At 60.2% G+C, this 17,415-nt stretch overlaps 1 protein-coding gene across 3 annotated transcripts in view; it reads right to left on the reverse strand.

Moving 5' to 3' along the window:
• Positions 1 to 7,489: 7,489 nt before the first annotated feature.
• The window catches only part of CCNY (cyclin Y), a 119,688-nt gene continuing 109,762 nt past the window's right edge, over positions 7,490 to 17,415 (reverse strand). For all 3 annotated transcript variants that reach the window (XM_051833483.3, XM_017350698.3, XM_070056152.2), the window contains exons 8-10: positions 16,165 to 16,331; positions 11,930 to 12,092; positions 7,490 to 9,536 (exon numbers count right to left, since the gene is read on the reverse strand). In XM_051833483.3, coding sequence (XP_051689443.1) covers positions 9,420 to 9,536; positions 11,930 to 12,092; positions 16,165 to 16,331 — 447 coding nt within the window. In that variant the 3' untranslated portion in view covers positions 7,490 to 9,419. The remainder of the gene's footprint in view (positions 9,537 to 11,929; positions 12,093 to 16,164; positions 16,332 to 17,415) is intronic.

A 17,415-nucleotide genomic window follows, 5' to 3' on the forward strand; every position in this document is an offset into this window, starting at 1 on the left:
AACAATGTGGGGCTCACTCGCACCGCCTCTGGGCCGGGGGAACCACACACCTAACTGCTGATTCAAGCAACGTCCTGGCCATTCACTGGCCTGTAAGAGGCTCTCAGAGACCCATGACTATGGTCAGTGCAGTAAGCTCCAGCCCTGAGTTCCTGGACATCAGGGCTCCCTAGGGAAACACAGGGTTGGGTGTCCCTAGGGAAACACAGGGTTGGGTGTCCCTAGGGAAACACAGGGTTGGGTGTCCCTAGGGAAACACAGGGTTGGGTGTCCCTAGGGAAACACAGGGTTGGGTTCCTGTGAGGCCCCGGGCACATTTCTGTCCATCGGTCAGTACCTTGCTTTGCTTTACGTGTGTTTCTGTTTAGAGACACTTCGTGTCAACATATTATTTAATATGTAATGACATTAATAAACACTATGTTATAAACAATAATAATCAATACACAAGTTATGGCCAAACCACCAAGGAGACACGTGGCACCGAGCAGACAAAGTGCTGGCTGACCTGTGGGAGCTGCGGCAGGGGGCAGAACCTGCCTTGTAGGGCCTGGGCTGGGAACAGGCCCCCGGGACTCCCCAGGGACTGTGAGTGCAGGTGAACTTGCGACTACTGAGTTGAGGACAGGACTGGCCCGGAGAGCAGGGAGGCCGAGGCCGAAGCCGAGGGAAGGTGAGTTGGGAAGAGACACAGCCGGAGCAGCTCCGGGGCGAGGGGGACCCCAGCTGCAGACGCTCCCACACCTCCCCCCAGTCCCCCCCAGCCCATTTCCCTGTTACCTTTTGTGCACTGACCAAGATTTGCCCTGGTCTACAAAGACCCTTGGAGAATTCCAGGCCTCAGCTCTGAGATGTGACAGTGCGACCTCAGGGGAGGAAGCCAACTCGGTCTCCTGAGAAGACCCAGTGCGGGGTGCGGGGGGGGGGGGGGGGAGAAGATGCCCGAGGCACCTACACTGGGTCTGTGCAGTTCACGGAGAATGCGCACGGGTCTAACACTGAGGCACCAGAAGGAACTCACCTTTGCCGTCCACTCGTGCGCCAGCTGTGTGCAGTCCCTCGCAGACCAGCGGAACCTGTGGGATACGGAGGGAGGCGCAGGTGCCGGAGTCCTGGGCTGGCTGTCCAGCCAAACCCAAGACAGTTTTCCTCCCCTGCCCTAAGTGGTGGAGGGCTTAGGAACACAGAGCTGACTTCCTGGGGCGCTCGGACATGACATCTGGGATTTTTTTTTGTTTGTTTTTTGTTTTTTGTTTTTTGTTTTTTTGACAGGCAGAGTGAATAGTGAGAGAGAGAGACAGAGAGGAAGGTCTTCCTTTGCCATTGGTTCACCCTCCAATGGCCGCCACGGCTGGCGCACTGCGCTGATCCGATGGCAGAAGCCAGGTGCTTCTCCTGGTCTCCCATGGGGTGCAGGGCCCAAGGACTTGAGCCATCCTCCACTGCCTTCTCGGCCCACAGCAGAGAGCTGGCCTGAAAGGGGGGCAACAGGGACAGAATCTGGCGCCCCGACCGGGACTAGAACCTGGTTTGCCGGCACCGCAAGGTGGAGGATTAGCCTATTGAGCCACGGTGCCGGCCATGACATCTGTTTTTGCTGTGTGTGTTTTTAAGGAATAGCTCTATGATCTGACTTGAGCTGAGAATGCTCATCTGCATATGCAAATCTAACAAAGCAGTCCAGCCAATCACCTTCCAAACGAGTGAGCTCACCGCAGGCGAAGGTGACCCCGACTCTAGCCAGAACGTGAACTCCGGAACAGAGCAGAAGTCATCTTTGGCCCAGCCTTTTCCGGGAAACTGAACCCCTGGCCGGCGTGGTCAGCCTCCGCTCTGCCCCACTCACTGCCTCTGAGGTTCACTCACCGGCAGCTCTGCAAAGACAGAATCACAGACACACAGAGAGAGGCCCCCACCCACTGGTTCACTTCTCAGATGGCTGCAACGGCCTGGCTGGGCCAGGCGGAAGTTGGGAGGCTGGGACTCTATCTGGTCCCCGATGAGCGTGCAGGGTCCCAAGCACCCGGGCCTCTTCCACGGCTCTCCCAGGCCATCAGCAGGGAGCTGGACTAGAAGCAGAGCAGCGGGAACCTGAACTGGTGCCCCGGGTGGGATGCTGGCGTCACAGGTGGCACGAACGCATTGTTCAGTTCATCGCATCGGAGCTGGCCCAGGACGCAAGAGAACTTCGAAAAGCTCATGAAACAAATGGAATTAACGGATGTCTGTTTTGGTGAAAACACGTTGGAACATCGTGCATCTATTTTGTCATACTATGCATTTCCCATGAGTTCTCTGTACGTATTAGTTATTGGTGTGCTAATCCCAATTAGAAGTTTGAGGAGAGGGAAATACCGACTCCCTGCATTTGATCAGTAGTCGCCGCATCCAGACATCGGAGGAGCAGAATGTACCCCTGCGAAAACCTGCAATAAAAAGTGACAGGTGAGCCCCAGGTATATTCACAAGCATCGTCCTCACTGAGACGGGCTCCGCACACAGACAACACGCCGTCCTCTCCAGCTGTGACCCCACCATGAATTCCACCTCTGCGGCTCCAGCAGATCCACCTTGCTCTCCCAGTGTTTGTATTTCCCTCGTGCACGCTCGTTGTCAAACTTCCCAAATCTCTGTGGGCAGATGGAGCTCCCAACACACAGCACACAGCCCGGCTTGCTGTGAGACCCACTCTGGATACCACTCCACCCAGGACGTAGTCACGGTGGTTTGTACTGCGAGTGGCAGGGGAGACGGGCACTACTGTGGACGTGGCCAGGGAAAGCCAGCAGGAGATGACCTGAGTGTGGGGGGTCTGTCCACACTGAGACATCGGAGAGGTCACAGGATGGGCAGGGCCGTGGGCTGTTAAAACACAAAGCTGCCAGCACGCATGAGCCATGGGGGGAGTGGGGACGCCTCTGTGGGAAACCCCCAATCCCAGGTTCTGGACAGTTCTTCAGCCGAGCTGCAGGGAGTGGCTGCCACTTGGGGGCCCAGCAGCGCGTCTTTAGTAGCAAGCAGCGCCTGGATCCACGTGGGATCCCGCGAGCGGGCCAGACCCACCAGCTGTGTGGCTTCTATACTCGGCAGCCACAAAAATAGCAGAACTCAGCCGCCGTTCGTGCTAGGAGGAGCACTGCCTGCCCGCTGAGCCGGCGCTGCAGCTGGCGCTCTGTCCCGAGAGGGCTGCGGGCCTGGGGGCCCCGGGAGACGCCGGGCGCCACGAGGGACCAGACCTCCAGCCTGGCCCGGTCTTTGTGGGGAGGAGGGGGGCGTCTGCCGCGAAGAGCAGGCCTTGCAAGGCTCACACATCGCCAAGAACACCCAACGCTCGTTTCTGATAAGGCAAGCGACCCGACAATGCCATCCGAATGCCATGGCTGCCGTCCAGTCCTGTGCCTGCCCCGATGGCTCCGGAGACACTGACCAGCCCCCGCAGAGCAGGCAGGGGTGGGGGTGGAAGACGGCAACTTCTGGAGACTGGAGCTGCTTCCCACCCCCCAACCCCGTCCCTCTCCTTAAGCTGCCCCGCGGCCCTGCCTCCTTCCTTTCTAAATGAGAATCCTAGCTGGCCACAGGGCACACTGCCCAGTGATCAGAGCAGCCGCGTGGACACACACGTCACGTCACGCTCCGCAGCACTGGAGACCTCCTCTCTGGGCAGCTCTGCCCGACACTGTGCGTGATCACTGTGCGTGGCGCCCTGCACCTGCAGCGCTCAGCACGGCTTCTCCCTGCCACCTCCCGCCTCGGCCCCCAGCTTCCCCAGCCCTGGTAACCTCCTTCCGCTCTCTGCTTCTGTGGGGTTTGCTCCAGGTTCCACCCCATCCTCACGGCCTGCACCGGTGCCGTCAGCCCCCAACCACACACACCAGGTGCAGACTGTTCCTTGGCACTTCTCCCCAAACATAGACAACAGTTTACACGGCCTCCACCTCCGGTTTCTAAGTAACCTCAAGATGAGCTAAAGGACAAGGGCAAAAAGTGTTGTGAGGGGCTGGCGCTGTGGCACAGAGGGCTAAGCCGTTGTCTGCAGCACTGGCATTCCATATGGGTGCCGGTTCGAGTCCCAGCTGCTCCACTTCCCATCCAGTTCCTTGCGAATGCCCCTGGGAAAGCAGTGGAAGATGGCCCAAGTGCTTGGGCCCCTGCACCCACCTGGGAGACCCCGGAGGAGGCTCCTGGCTCCTGGCTCCTCTCCCTCTCCTCCTCTATCTCTGCTCTGCCCCAAGGCTGCACCTCCTGGCTACTGTCGCATCACCTGTTACAGACTGAACAGAACCTGGCTCCCCAAGGAAGGGCAGAGAGAGATTCTTCCATACAATGGTTCACTCCCCACATAGCCACACTAGCCAGGCAACCCCCCTGCACCAGGCATTCTAACTCTAAAGTCCTATGATAAGGGCTGATGGATTATGGTGGGGACCTGATCTAATCTTGGCTGTGAGAGGTGGGCGGTCTTAGGTCATGGGGGCGTGCCCTTGGAAGGCGGATCTGGTGAGAGTCGGTTACTGGGGCTGAGTTCGGTCCAGCTTCCCTCTCCCGTCCCGGCTCACCATGTGACTGCTCCTCTGCACCGGCCTCCACCAGGCGCTAACGAGGCCACCAGACCTAGAACTGCAACCTCCGAAGCAGAAGGTGAAGCAAACGTCTTCCTACCGCCGCGGCTCCTCTCGGATGAGCCGGTTAGGGAAGGGTAGAGCTGGCGTCACCCGGGCTCCTCCAGGACACCTGTGCAGCTGGAAGCAGCCACCTGCCTGCTGGCAGACCGGCCACATGCCCACGGGAGCATCCCCAGGGAAGCTGAGACCTGGGGGTCCGTCAGGTGGACCCCAACCAGTATTTGTGGAAATCACTGGGTCAGCTAAAACCTTCGCTAGAACTCACCGCTCACAAATGAAGGCACATCCTCTAGCAAACATTCCAGAAGGGAGTTTTGTTGCTGGTTTTGCTTGTACTTACGGGGCAGGCGGCTACTGCGGGGCACCGTGCCGCCTGTGGGATGCCGGCTTGCTTCACTGGCCCCCTCTCCAGATCCTGTGCCTGTTACCCCCCAGAGCCTGCAGGGGTGCAGTCTGTTGTCCTTCGTGGTCTCAGGACTGCTCCTGGAACCCCCCAGTCACTTCCAGGACGGCTGAGGCACGGCGCTGGAGCACATGGCTCCAGGAAAAGGCGACACCGAAGGCACAGGAGCCTCGAGACCCGGCCAACGGCCATCAGCCCTCGCGTCCCGGCGCCCGGGCCTCACCATCACCATCCTGACCCGCTGGCCCTCCAATGAGCGTCTCGACCCCACTTCCTCCGGTGCCCCTCAAAGGCGAGCCCTGTGGGGAACCGGAGAGCAGGACACAGAGAGGGGGGCGGGAGCCTGCTGTGTCGTCCATCCGCAGAGCAGCGGCAAAGTCCTCCAAGGTTGCCATCTGTGGGGCTGAGGACGGGAATCGGCAGGGGCCAGCCACGGGGCGCAGCCTTCCCAGGGCAGGCTCCCCAGGGGGCAGAGCCCCATACTCACATGGACCAGAACTGCGGCACCAGGCCTGGGAGAGTCGCGCGCTCGGCGGCCATCAGGGCACAGGGCCCACACAGCTACCCACGCAGCCCGTCTTCAGCAGGGGGCCTTGGGCGCCCTGTAGGCATCTCTCCCTAGGTCCTGCCACTGTGCATGCACACAGGGCAATCGACACAAGAACAGCCGGGCAGGGTGTGCTCGGGACAGGCAGGCGCACGAGCAGCTGGCAGTGACCTCTGAGGCTGAGCGGTGCATGGAGGAGCAGTGCTTTGCCCGGCATCACAGCTTGTGGGCTGACAGAAACCCGAGGCTCCACCACTCCCCCGGCCCAATATCCCGGTTACCCAATGGCAGGCTGACACCCAGCTATGCTGACTGCAGACCGCCACTCTTCGCCCACATTAGAAACCGTACCAGTTCTGCAAGGGAATGAACTCCACGAGCCACACCTGAGCTCATCTCTCACGGAGGCTGCGGACACGTGCGGGTGCCGGACAGACCCTCCCACGGTGCAGGCTCGCAAGGCAGCGGGGGAACCTAGAAGCAGGCGAGGCCGCCTGATGACGCGGTCAGGCCCTCGCGGGGCCTGTGGGGGCCTGGCGGTGACAGTGGAGGTGGGGGGAAGGACATACTCTGGTCCCAGGCTCGAGAGCTCGGGTGAGCAGGTATTGACACAGGAGGCTAAGCTGTCGCCTGTGACGCCAGATCTCACATCAGAGTGCCAGTTCAGAGTCCTGGCTGTGCCAGTTCCAACCCAGCTCCATGCCAATGTGCCTGGGGGGGAGGGGACCAGCAAGGTGGGAACCCAGCCCTGGTGGTTGTGGCCGTTTGGGGAGTGAACCAGTGGGTAGAAGATCTCTCTCTCTCTCTTTGTAACTGCCTTTCAAATAAATAAATCTTTAAAAAGGTCTATATTTTACAATTAACCAGTACCTACTGCTGCTGAGGGTGGACGGGTTCTCTGGGAGAATCTCAACATCGTAAACTCAAAGAATGCAACAGGAAGGCAGACGCTACTTGTTCTGTGTATTTGTTTATTTAACACTTAATAAACACCTACAAGGAACCCAGAATCGTATTTCATTAAAAATTCAAAGCTGTAAAATATGGCTCCAGGTGAGAGGTTGCCAACAGCAGCAGGGAAAGTCAAAATCGCTCCGTCCCCAAATTCTGCTTCGCAGCTCAGCTGAGACCAAGGGAAACCCTCGACGGGAACACGACTGCCAAGGGTCAGGTGGAGGCGGCAGGGGGGCCTGAGGCACAGGGCAGGCGCCAGAGCACGCCACGCCACGCCACACCGCGGCATCAGGCTCACCCGGCCCCCACGCCCCTGACCTCTCGTCCTCTTGCCAGTTAGAAAAAAAAATAACAACAAAAAAAAAAACACAACAACAACAAACTCATCGGGAAACATTTGTCGTCCCAGTGGCTTTCACCTGTTGCTGAGACACATCTGCAATTAGATTAGAGTCAGCAAAGGCAGACGGCCTGGTCGTCTTCTCCCTTCACTGACGGGGAGACCTCTCGGCCGGGACGCTGCCCCGGGGCCGCCCGCTCCTGCAGGGCAAGCCCCTTGTGGACAAACAGCCCCTGCCGGCTCCCAGCAGCCTCCGCACTGCTCTGCCGCTGGCTGTTCGGCCAACTCAGAACAAGTTAGAGAAACAGAACACTGTCTTCACTATTTAAAAAAGAAGAAGAAGCTAGACTACCTACCTATGTTGTCAGGTGGTTCAAACTGGAAAAGTAAAACTAAACTCTAAGCTTACAGCAGAGTCTCAAAACCCCTCCCGCAAGAAACATGAGCAGTTAATACAGAGCCACACTACTGAGCGAACACGGGGATGCTCCTACACAGAGGGAGAGTCCAGGGCACAAGGCGAAAACAACACCCAACAGTCTGACCGAGACTGAGCCAGGCTACGGAATCCACTTTAAGTTTCAGGTGTCGGACCGTATGTACATACAATAAATAGACTGTACAACGTTTTTAAGTCGTTTAATAAACTCCACAAAATAATAGCGGATGCATCGAAATATTTACAGAATTCAGATTTCAGATCTCTCATTCGAACAAAAGGGATTAAAAAATAAGATTTCTGCTATAAAGGCGGCAGGCCCTCTTCTCCTGGGATGGACTGGCAAAATAAGCAACTTCGCGAGAGAGGAACCGATTCGCGTTTAGAGGTATTTGGATTCAGCTAAGCACACACGTCCCTCTGTGAGCTGCACAGGTCGGGGAACACGCAGGATTCTGACACGGCGAGGTCTCTACTTAGGGTTCCCAGTTCACCTCTGACTTGAAGGGAGACGCTGACGGTGCTGCCCGCACAGAGCCTGGTGTCCGCACGGCGCCAGGGCCAGACCGCTGCGTGCTCTGCTTGCTCATGGCTCGCCCGGGGCCAGGAGAACCTGACGGAGCTTTCCGGCCACGCCCAGCACCGACTCCACAGGGGCCGGGCCTGCAGGTGCGTGAGTGCAGGGGCTCCAGGCGGACACAGGGGACGCCCCCGGCTCCAGCCTCCCAGGGAGGAGGCACCCTCCGCGGCCTGTGTCCCCGTGAGCTCAGAGCGCGTGCGGTCGCGTGGGCAGGCTCTGGTCTGGGCCAGTGGGGCCGGCACTCAGGAAGCTCAGTCCATCCCAGCTTGGGTTTTGTACAGCTCCTCGAAGCACCCACGACGAAAATGCAAGTGGAGTTTTTTTTTGTTTTTGTTTTCGTTTTTTTATTCAACCACTCTGTGAAAAATACCTCAGTAAATAGTAACATTTTTCCATTTGGTAATCTCCCCACTGGAATACCCACCCACCTTTTTTTTTTAAATTTTAAGTTTTTAAAAAAACTTTATACAAATAGACTGACTTTGATTTAAAGTAAACATATAAAAATTGGGGAGAATATTGCTTCAGACAATGGATGTGGAAGGATGGGATGGGCAGGGCGGGGCGCGTCTGTCACTTCCGGCCAGCGCGCTCGGCTGGAGGACGCCCGGGAGGCGGGCACGCTGCCCGCTGCGGCCCACGAGCTCTGACCGCTTTCTCAGACTGCAACGTCAGGTCAGAGCGGGGAGAAGAGGGGAAAAAAAAATAAAAAAGACTGCAAGAAAACTGGAAGGCACAAGCACCCATACGATCTAGAATGTTCTTGGGGTGAGGAACACGGAGAGAGGGAAAGCTCCGGTTCATCACTTCGGTCAAGTTAATGCTGCCACTGCTGACGAAAAACCGTACACAGGCACGGGGTACAGAGACGGGACGAGCACATCCACGTGGGAGAACGAAACTCAGAAGACAGCTTGCAAAAACGGTGCAGAGAGCAACAACCAGTACTATTTATTTGGATGTCTGTGCCATGGTGGGTACAAACTATATTCTCTGCTCTGTGGGACCAAAAACCGAACCCCAGTGAAGACCGTGCCCACGACAGCGGCGGGCGGGAAGGCGAGGAGTCCCACAGAACACACGGGTCCACACGCGTGACCACGGCACACACCTGTGTTCAATGCACATCCATCTTTGTTATCTACTGCTGCGTCTTCCACTGGACTCAACTACCGGCCGGCCAGGCCCCTACGACACGGCCTCGCCCTGGCCGCCTTCCCTGCCTCTCCGACACGCTCCCTTCTCCCTCGGTTCCTCCTCCGGGGTCAGAGTCTGTTCCCGCGGCACGGGAGGCACTGCCCACGCCGACGCCAACGCCGATGCCGATGGGGCAAGGTGTGACACGGGGTGGGGGGTGCCCACCGCACGGGTCCCGCCTCCCCGCAGGGCGAAGGCGGCCTGACGGAGCTATGAGTTAAAAAAAAAAGAAAAGGATAGGGGGGGAAAAAAAGGAAAGGAAACCAAAACCACCCCAAGTTTGTCTTTTCTCAGGCGGGAGGAGACTGCGGATGGACGCCGGCCCCGGCGGCCGCCGTTAGGAGATGATGGCCGGGGACCACCTGGGCAGGGTCAGGTTGTCCGCGCTCGCCGACCGCTTCCGCGTGCTTCTCCTCAGGTCCTTGTACTTGTCCTCGCAGAGGCGGGAGATGGCCTGCGGGTGAGAGGGATGGTTCAGCTGGGCCGGCTGCCCCGCCTCCAGGACGGTGCCTGTCCCCGGCAGTGCCGTGGAAGGTGCACGGCAGGTAGGGCTTACTGTATGCACTCAGGGGACCCGGGGTCTGCCCCTCAGGACCTAGGACAGGTGCCAGCACCGGCATCCAGGGCTGCGCTTGGTGGAGGAGCAGCGGGCTCTCAGCAGCAGGAAATCCCAGCCCCAGGGCAGACAGTGCTGGGCGGTGGGCCAGGCTGCGCCCCAGTGGGCAGGGGCACGGAGACAGCGGTGCTACCAGGCCGGGCGGAGGCGGCTGTCCCTGCCATCCCCATGCCAGCTGCCCAGGCTGTCCGTGTTTCAGAACAACACCTCCAGCACGGAGGACGAGTGTGGGAGCGCACGGGGGAACCCAGGAGAACTCTGCACCAGCGAGAACCAGACAGGGCAGCAGGCGAGCCCCGAGACGCCGAGGACTCAGGGGCACGATGACGGGGCTGCAGTTGCCCCTCTCAATGGGAAGACGGGAGTTCTAAAGGCCTCGGAGCTGCCTTTCTCCAGGGAAACGACCTTCCTTGGTTTCTTTACAAACCGTGAGCGTCTGATCGGAGACGCTTCCGCGTGGTGACGGCAGCCCTCATCACGTGGCCACAGCCACACTGACACGCCCCAAGGAGTTTCCCAGCGGCCAGCACGCGGACCTGCCTCCCACCTGAACAGCTACAGCATCCTCTACCGTTCGATTCGGCCCCGCGGGCGTGCTACCCGGGGGCTGATCTGGAGAATCCCCAGGAAGCGTGATGGCAAAGGGGCTCCCGCACGCGGGGGAGCGCGTGGGCCTCAGAAGACAGGGAGCAGCCTTGCCCGGGGAGCCCACCAAGGAGGACCTACGGGAGTGAACACAGCACGGGCTCCAGCAGCCTCAGCCTGCGGCGCGCTGGGTTGGCCGGCCGGCTTTCCCGCCCGGCTCTGGGACTGCCGGGCGCTCTGCCCTCAGCCCTGCAGGAGCAACCGGGGTCCATGGCTGCCCAGGCTGAGGGCAGGCTCACTGGGAAACCACAATCCTGCTTCACCCTTGCCTGGGGCAAGACTCTTCAGAGAGGGGACTTCCCACTCTTCCTCCTGAACACATGGAAAACAGCAGACGGGGCCAGCGTTGCCACAGCCGTGAAGCAGCTGCCTGCAGTGCCGGCATCCCACATGGGCGCCAGCTCGAGTCCGGCTGCTCCACTTCTGACCCAGCTCCCTGCTAATGCACCTGGGAAAGCAGCGGAGGATGGCCAAGCGCGTGGGTGCCTGCCCCCACGTGGGAGAGCTGGCTCACTCCCCAGATGGAAGCGCGCGCTCGCTCTCTCTCCCCCTCCGTGTAACTCTTTCAAATAAATACACTTAAAAAGAGAGAATGCTCTGGGGAGTGGACACTGCTGTTCCAACGGCTGGTGCAAGGTTACAGAGCGACGGCCGAGTGGCACGAGCTCATGCAGTGGACCTGGGCCCAGGGCTCTGCACGCCCTCTTCCCCCTGGTTTCCCCACTTCCCTTCTGGGACTGACGCGTCACTCACGCTCTGTAAAATTCCACTCGACCCTTGTGCTTTCTTCATTCTGCAACCCGCACCAAGTCCCCTCCGCTACCTTACAGACTTGGCTTTGTTCCCGCCTGTTAGCGCTGCTGGACACCACCTGCCCGTCCGGTCCTGTGCATGGGATGGACACATGGCGGGCAGCACGAGACCCTGGGCCTCTCCCAGTGTGGGGCGTGACTGCTGTCCCCCGTGCAGTGGGTGAGAGCAGATGGTGCTGGGGGACGAGACCCGGCCTCAGCACTCTTCCGGGAGAGGGGGTCTCGCCAGTGACCCTTCCCGCAGCCCCGCCTCCTTTCCTTAAGGGAAGAACTTGGAGGAGACAGGGCGGGGCTCTGCACGCGAGTCAGACCGCGGACAGCGCAGGCGCCGAGCCAGACCCCGAGTCAGACGGCGGACAGCGCAGGCGCCGAGCCGGACCCCAAGTCAGACGGGGGACAGCGCAGGCGCCGAGCCGGACCCCAAGTCAGACAGGGGACAGCGCAGGCGCCGAGCCGGACCCCAAGTCAGACAGGGGACAGCGCAGGCGCCGAGCCGGACCCCAAGTCAGACAGGGGACAGCGCAGGCACCAAGCCGGACCAGACACGGGAGCTGGCCCTGCTCCAACTGGTAATAATAATAATAATAAACCTAGCTAGAGAATGGGGCCTTTGGAAACCTGTGACTTCAAAACAGAACGCGTATTCAGTAAAACCTGGCACCAGGAAGATGCTGCGGCAGACTATACCGAAATTAACCCAGCAGCTGCCACCTGGGCGCACCCACCCCACAGAGGGAGCTGTCACGGTGACATCTCGCCCGACCGCGCCCTCACCTCCAGCTTGTGAGCCCTCTCCCGGCTCAGCGGCTCCAAGGGGAAGCTCAGGTTGTTGGCCTCGGCCAGGGAGCGCAGGTCGAAGTAATACTTGGCGTAGACGCTGGAGGGAACGTTGATGTTGAACTGCAGTAGCTCCAGGAACTGTCGCTCCAGCTCGTTCCTGCAGAGAGAGCGAGCCCGGCTCAGCGGCCACGCCCAGGCGAGCTGTGGCCTCCGGGCCCACAGCACCACGGCCTCCGGACAGACGGGGACCGGACACAGCGCTGGCTGCAGACCAGAGCACTGTGCAGCCCCCGGGGGGCTAGAGAGGCAGAGCCAGTGTCCAAAACGAAGAGGTCTGACTGGCTGGGACCCTCACAAGAAGCGCTATACCAGCAGGCCCACAGCGCGCAGGGGCAGGGCTGGGACCCTCATGGTGTCTGAGCTCAACCCAGCCCCAGCACCTTTCAAAGGGAACTCCCTGACCCTGCAGGACGCGGCAGGCACCGGCCACCCGGGGCCACCCCAGCTCTCAGCAGGCCCGGGGGTGAGTGGCCTGAGAATCTGCATCTCCAGTAAGCTCCCGGGGGCTGGTGCTACTGGGGCTGCTGGTCTCCAGCCCACACCTGGAGAACCGCAGAACCGAAGGCCAGGTCAGCAGGGAAGCTAAGTCCCGCCCAGCCTCCAAGTTCGGTGGCAGTGACAATGACTGACAGGCAGTGGGACAAATCGTAAACCTGCGGGACTTCAGGGAAGCTGTCCTTCCAATCGGGTTACTCCGTGAAGCCACCCACGGGACGCTGTGTCCTCGGGCTCTGCCTGACCACAGGGCGCCATCGTCCCCCTCGCGGGGTCCTCGCGGCAGGAGCTGCGGCACCTCGCCCTCCACGGTACCTGATACAGGGTCCCTGAGGCAGCGCGGGAGGGCGGGGGCCACTGCAGGAGTCCCCACCTCCTGGAAGTGAAGATGAACCGACAGGACGCCGGGATGCCGACCCGGCCGCTGCCCTCGCCACGCTCCAAGCTCGGCCCCGCCCCTGCCACACGCAGCCTGGCCTTTCCAGCCACGAGGGACCGAGGCTTTGCCCAGCTCCAGCTGCTGTGACGAGGCCCCAGGCACCGCGGTGGTCGGGTGGCAAGGCCGGTGACACTGGTGACCCGGCGGCCGACCAGGAAACCTGGGGCACCGCTCATGGAGGCCTCGGGGAAGTCCCTGGGGTCGCGGTGGCTTAGGCAGCCTCGTGGAGGCAGCCAGCGGCTCCACGTGTGTGCACCACGCTTCCTACCTCTAAGTTAAAGAGGGGCCAGCGCTGGGGAGTAGAGGGCTAAGCCTCTGCCTAGTGTGGCACCCACGCGGGTGCTGCTCTAAGTCTCAGCTGTTCAGCTTCCAACCCAACTCTCCGATTGTGCGCCTGAGAATGGCCCAAGCCCTTGGGCCACTGCACCCACATGGGAGACCTGGAAGAAGCTCCTGGCCCCTGGTTTTGGCCTGGCCTCAGCCATTTGGGAAGTGAACCAGCAGATGAAGGATCTCTCTCTCTCTCTCTCTTTCCCTGCTTCTATGCGTCTCTGCCTTTCAAATAAATAAATAAATCTCTAAAAAAGAAGTTTAAATCACTTTTAAATCACTTTTTATTTCCCTTTTATTTGTTTCATTATTTCTGTAAGTGACTTACGCTCCATTTAAGTGAGAGAGAGAGAGAGAGAGACTGTCCTGTGACATCGTGGGCCTCTGAGCTAAGACTCCAGTACAACAACGCGTCAGCACCGAAGGAGCCGTGCGTGGAGGGGCGGGGACAGCCGAGGACGGGGCCGGCCTGGGCACGGAGCAAGCGCAGCCCGCACCAGGAGTCCTGCCCACATGGCAGGCACACCCGCTCTGCACCGTGGACACCCGCACACGGTGGCCATCTCTCCGCCTTGCTTCAGGCTTCCTGGCTCCCGATGCTTCTGCTGAGGTTTGGGGAAAATCAGGATTTTCCAACTGATCCATTTTCAAACCAAGGGAAGATTTAGAAAATCAGGATTATTCCCGATTGCAACAATGCATCTTCCAGGGACATCTGGCAGGGATAAATTATCTGAAAACTAACGGGGCTCCAAGGAGCTGCTTGCTCCCCGCATTTGGGCAATTATAAGAAATGTATTCACGGTAACAAGAACACATTCCAGAAGTGCCTGTCACATGAGCTCAACATTACACTCAACTCCGTGCTGTGCCTTTCAGAACACTCAATCAAGCAGCATCATGCAGTAAATCACGTACAAACACAAAAATGCAGCTGCACTGTGATGTTTAAACGCTGAAGGCGCTGACTGTCCCCCCAGACAGTACGTATTAAAAACACCACTAGCCAGACGGTACCGGACGTTAAGTTTCATTTCTGCCGAATGAACTGGGGCCACGTTTTCTGACTTCTCTGTGTGGACAAGGATGTGTTATTTGTTGTTGTTTTAATAGTTCTTTTTTGTTAGATGAGATAAATGAAGCAATTTAACTTCAGTTGCTTAGAACAGGAAAAAATCCTGGCTCTGTTAATTGCCAGCCAACTGATCTGGCATTTTCATCTGTCGAAGGGGAATTTTAGCAGTAACAGTACTTCCTTGTGTGTAATGGTCAAAGACCACACACACGCGTGCGCACACACAGACACACACACACACTGTTCCTTTGAGGCCCAGAGAAATAAGAAATAAGTAAGAAATACTCGCAGCACTGGTTCTTCCCAGCTTGGTCATTTAAAGCCCCAGCGGCCGGCACTGTGCACTCTGTGTTATTTTCACCCTCTCACCTATGTTAAAGGAGAGAGTGGCGAATTGAAAAATGACTGCTTCGGTTAAAGCATCCTCCTGGACAGTCGGGGGACGGACACCCTCCGCGGCCGCTGCTTTCCCACGGGCGCCTCGGGGGTGGACACCCCCCTCTGGATCTCCTGCCCCTGTCCAGGGCTCAGCAGCCACGTCTGCTGTGCAGGTGACGAGCGTGGCTGTCACGGGGCTGCTGAGAGCAAACTCAGGTCAGCACGGCCTGCACCACGGGCAGCTGGACGGAGGCTTCCTAAGCGTTTCCTGGACACAGTAAGCAAACCTAAAGGGTTTCGCGCTGATCCTGAATTTACATGACAGTTGGGTTCTGTAGGCATTCTGGCTAACAGAACTGGGTGGACTAAGCACAAAGGGCACAAAGCAGAGAGCCCTGCCCCCATCCCGCCACACGCCTCTCCTCTCTCTCCTTCCCGACCCCTAGGCAGCTGAGCCTCCGTCTTCCTAAGCCAGCCACGGCGAGTGAGACGAGAGGGTCCCGGGCCGGCCTCAGCAGGCGTTCTCAGTCACGGCGGGCGCCCCCACCTCGCACACCCTGCCCAATAGCTCGCTGCTGCTCATCAGCCATCCGCACAGCAGCCTCTCACGCCCAACACCCAAGTGCATCTCCTCCACAGGCTGAGCCTGCTGTCCACCGCAGACGGCCACCCTGTGCCCACGGGTGCCCCGGCCACACGCACGCGTCCCCCACTGCCACCCTGTGCCCACGGACGCCCAGGCCACACTCACGCGTCCCCCACGGCCACCCTGTGCCCACGGACGCCCAGGCCACACTCATGCGTCCCCCACGGCCACCCTGTGCCCAGGGGTGCCCTGACCACACTCACATGTCCTGCACGGCCACCCTGTGCCCACGGACGCCCAGGCCACACTCACGCGTCCCACGGCCACCCTGTGCCCACGGACGCCCCGGCCACACTCACACGTCCCCCACGGCCACCCTGTGCCCACGGGCGCCCAGCCACACTCACGCGTCCTCCATGGCCACCCTGTGCCCACAGGCGCCCGGCCACACTCACGCACTCTCCACGGCCACCCTGTGCCCACGGGCACCCCGGCCACACTCACGCGTCCTCCACGGCCACCCTGTGCCCACAGGTGCCCGGCCACACTCACGCACTCTCCACGGCCACCCTGTGCCCACGGGTGCCCAGTCACACTCACATGCCCTCCACAGCCACCCTGTGCACACAGGCACCCCGGCCACACTCACGCGTCCTCCACGGCCACCCTGTGCCCACGGGCACCCCGGCCACACTCACACGTCCTCCACGGCCACCCTGTGCCCACGGGTGCCCGGCCACACTCACACGTCCTGCACGGCCACCTTGTGCCCATGGGCACCCGGCCACACTCACGCGCTCTCCACGGCCACCCTGTGCCCACGGGCGCCCAGGCCACACTCACGCGTCCTCCACGGCCACACTCACATGTCCTCCACGGTGATGTCCTTCAGGATTTGGCAGTAGTCCACGTTCCACACGGCCTGGTCGTCCCACACCTTGGAGGCCAGCAGGATGGCCCCCAGGACTATCCGCTTCCAGTTGGCCGGGCAGATATCGATCTCCGCGTACGTCAGGAGTCGCTCGAGGTACACCTGGGGAGGTGGGGCAAGGCTGCCGCTGACGCACCCCGCTGCTTCCTCCCACGCGCCAGCGCCGGGCTCTCCCTCAGCCCCGCCTCTCACAGCTTTCAGTGTGATTTACAAACGACTCTGGGAGCAGCCAGCGCTGTGCTGTCATGGGCTGAGCCTCTGCCCGCGTGCCAGCATCCCACATGGGCGCCGGTTCACGTCCTGGCTGCTCCTCTTCAGCTGGTGGCCCGGGGGACGTGGAGGATGGCCCATGTGCTTGGGCCCCTGCACCCGTGTGGGAGAACTGCAAGCAGCTCCTGGCTCCTGGCTTCAGATCAGCCAAGCTCCAGCCACTTGGGGAATGAAGCAGCAGAGGGAAGACTCTCTGTCTCTCCCTCTCTCTGTCTGTGGCTCTTCCTCTCAAATATATACATAAAATATTTTAAAAAATCTGGACGGGCATGACATCCTCTTTGGGGATAATCCACACACTGCACCCCCAGAGGAAACTCTGCCCGCGTGCCCGGGGCACAGGACAGGCCAGCACCAGCGCACAGAGAGGCGCTCACCAGGGTGACCCCAAGGAAAATGCCCGCGTCCCCAGGGCACGGGGCAGGCCAGCACCAGCGCACAGAGAGGCACTCACCAGGGTGACCCCAAGGAAACTCTGCCCGCGTCCCCGGGGCACGGGGCAGGCCAGCACCAGCGCATAGAGAGGCACTCACCAGGGTGACCCCAAGGAAACTCTGCCCGCGTCCCCGGGGCACGGGGCAGGCCAGCACCAGCGCACAGAGAGGCACTCACCAGGGTGACCCCAAGGAAACTGCCCGCGTCCCCGGGGCACAGGGCAGGCCACCACCAGCGCAGACAGGCAGGCACTCACCAGGGTGACCCCAAGGAAACTGCCCGCGTCCCCGGGGCACGGGGCAGGCCAGCACCAGCGCAGACAGGCAGGCACTCACCAGGGTGACCCCAAGGAAACTCTGCCCGCGTCCCCGGGGCACGGGGCAGGCCAGCACCAGCGCACAGACAGGCACTCACCAGGGTGACCCCAAGGAAACTGCCCGCGTCCCCGGGGCACGGGCCAGGCCAGCACCAGCGCACAGAC

Source organism: Oryctolagus cuniculus, chromosome 13 (assembly GCF_051225735.1).
Source record: "Oryctolagus cuniculus isolate XC-2025 breed Fujian yellow rabbit chromosome 13, ASM5122573v1, whole genome shotgun sequence".
NCBI classification, from domain to species: Eukaryota; Metazoa; Chordata; class Mammalia; order Lagomorpha; family Leporidae; genus Oryctolagus; species Oryctolagus cuniculus.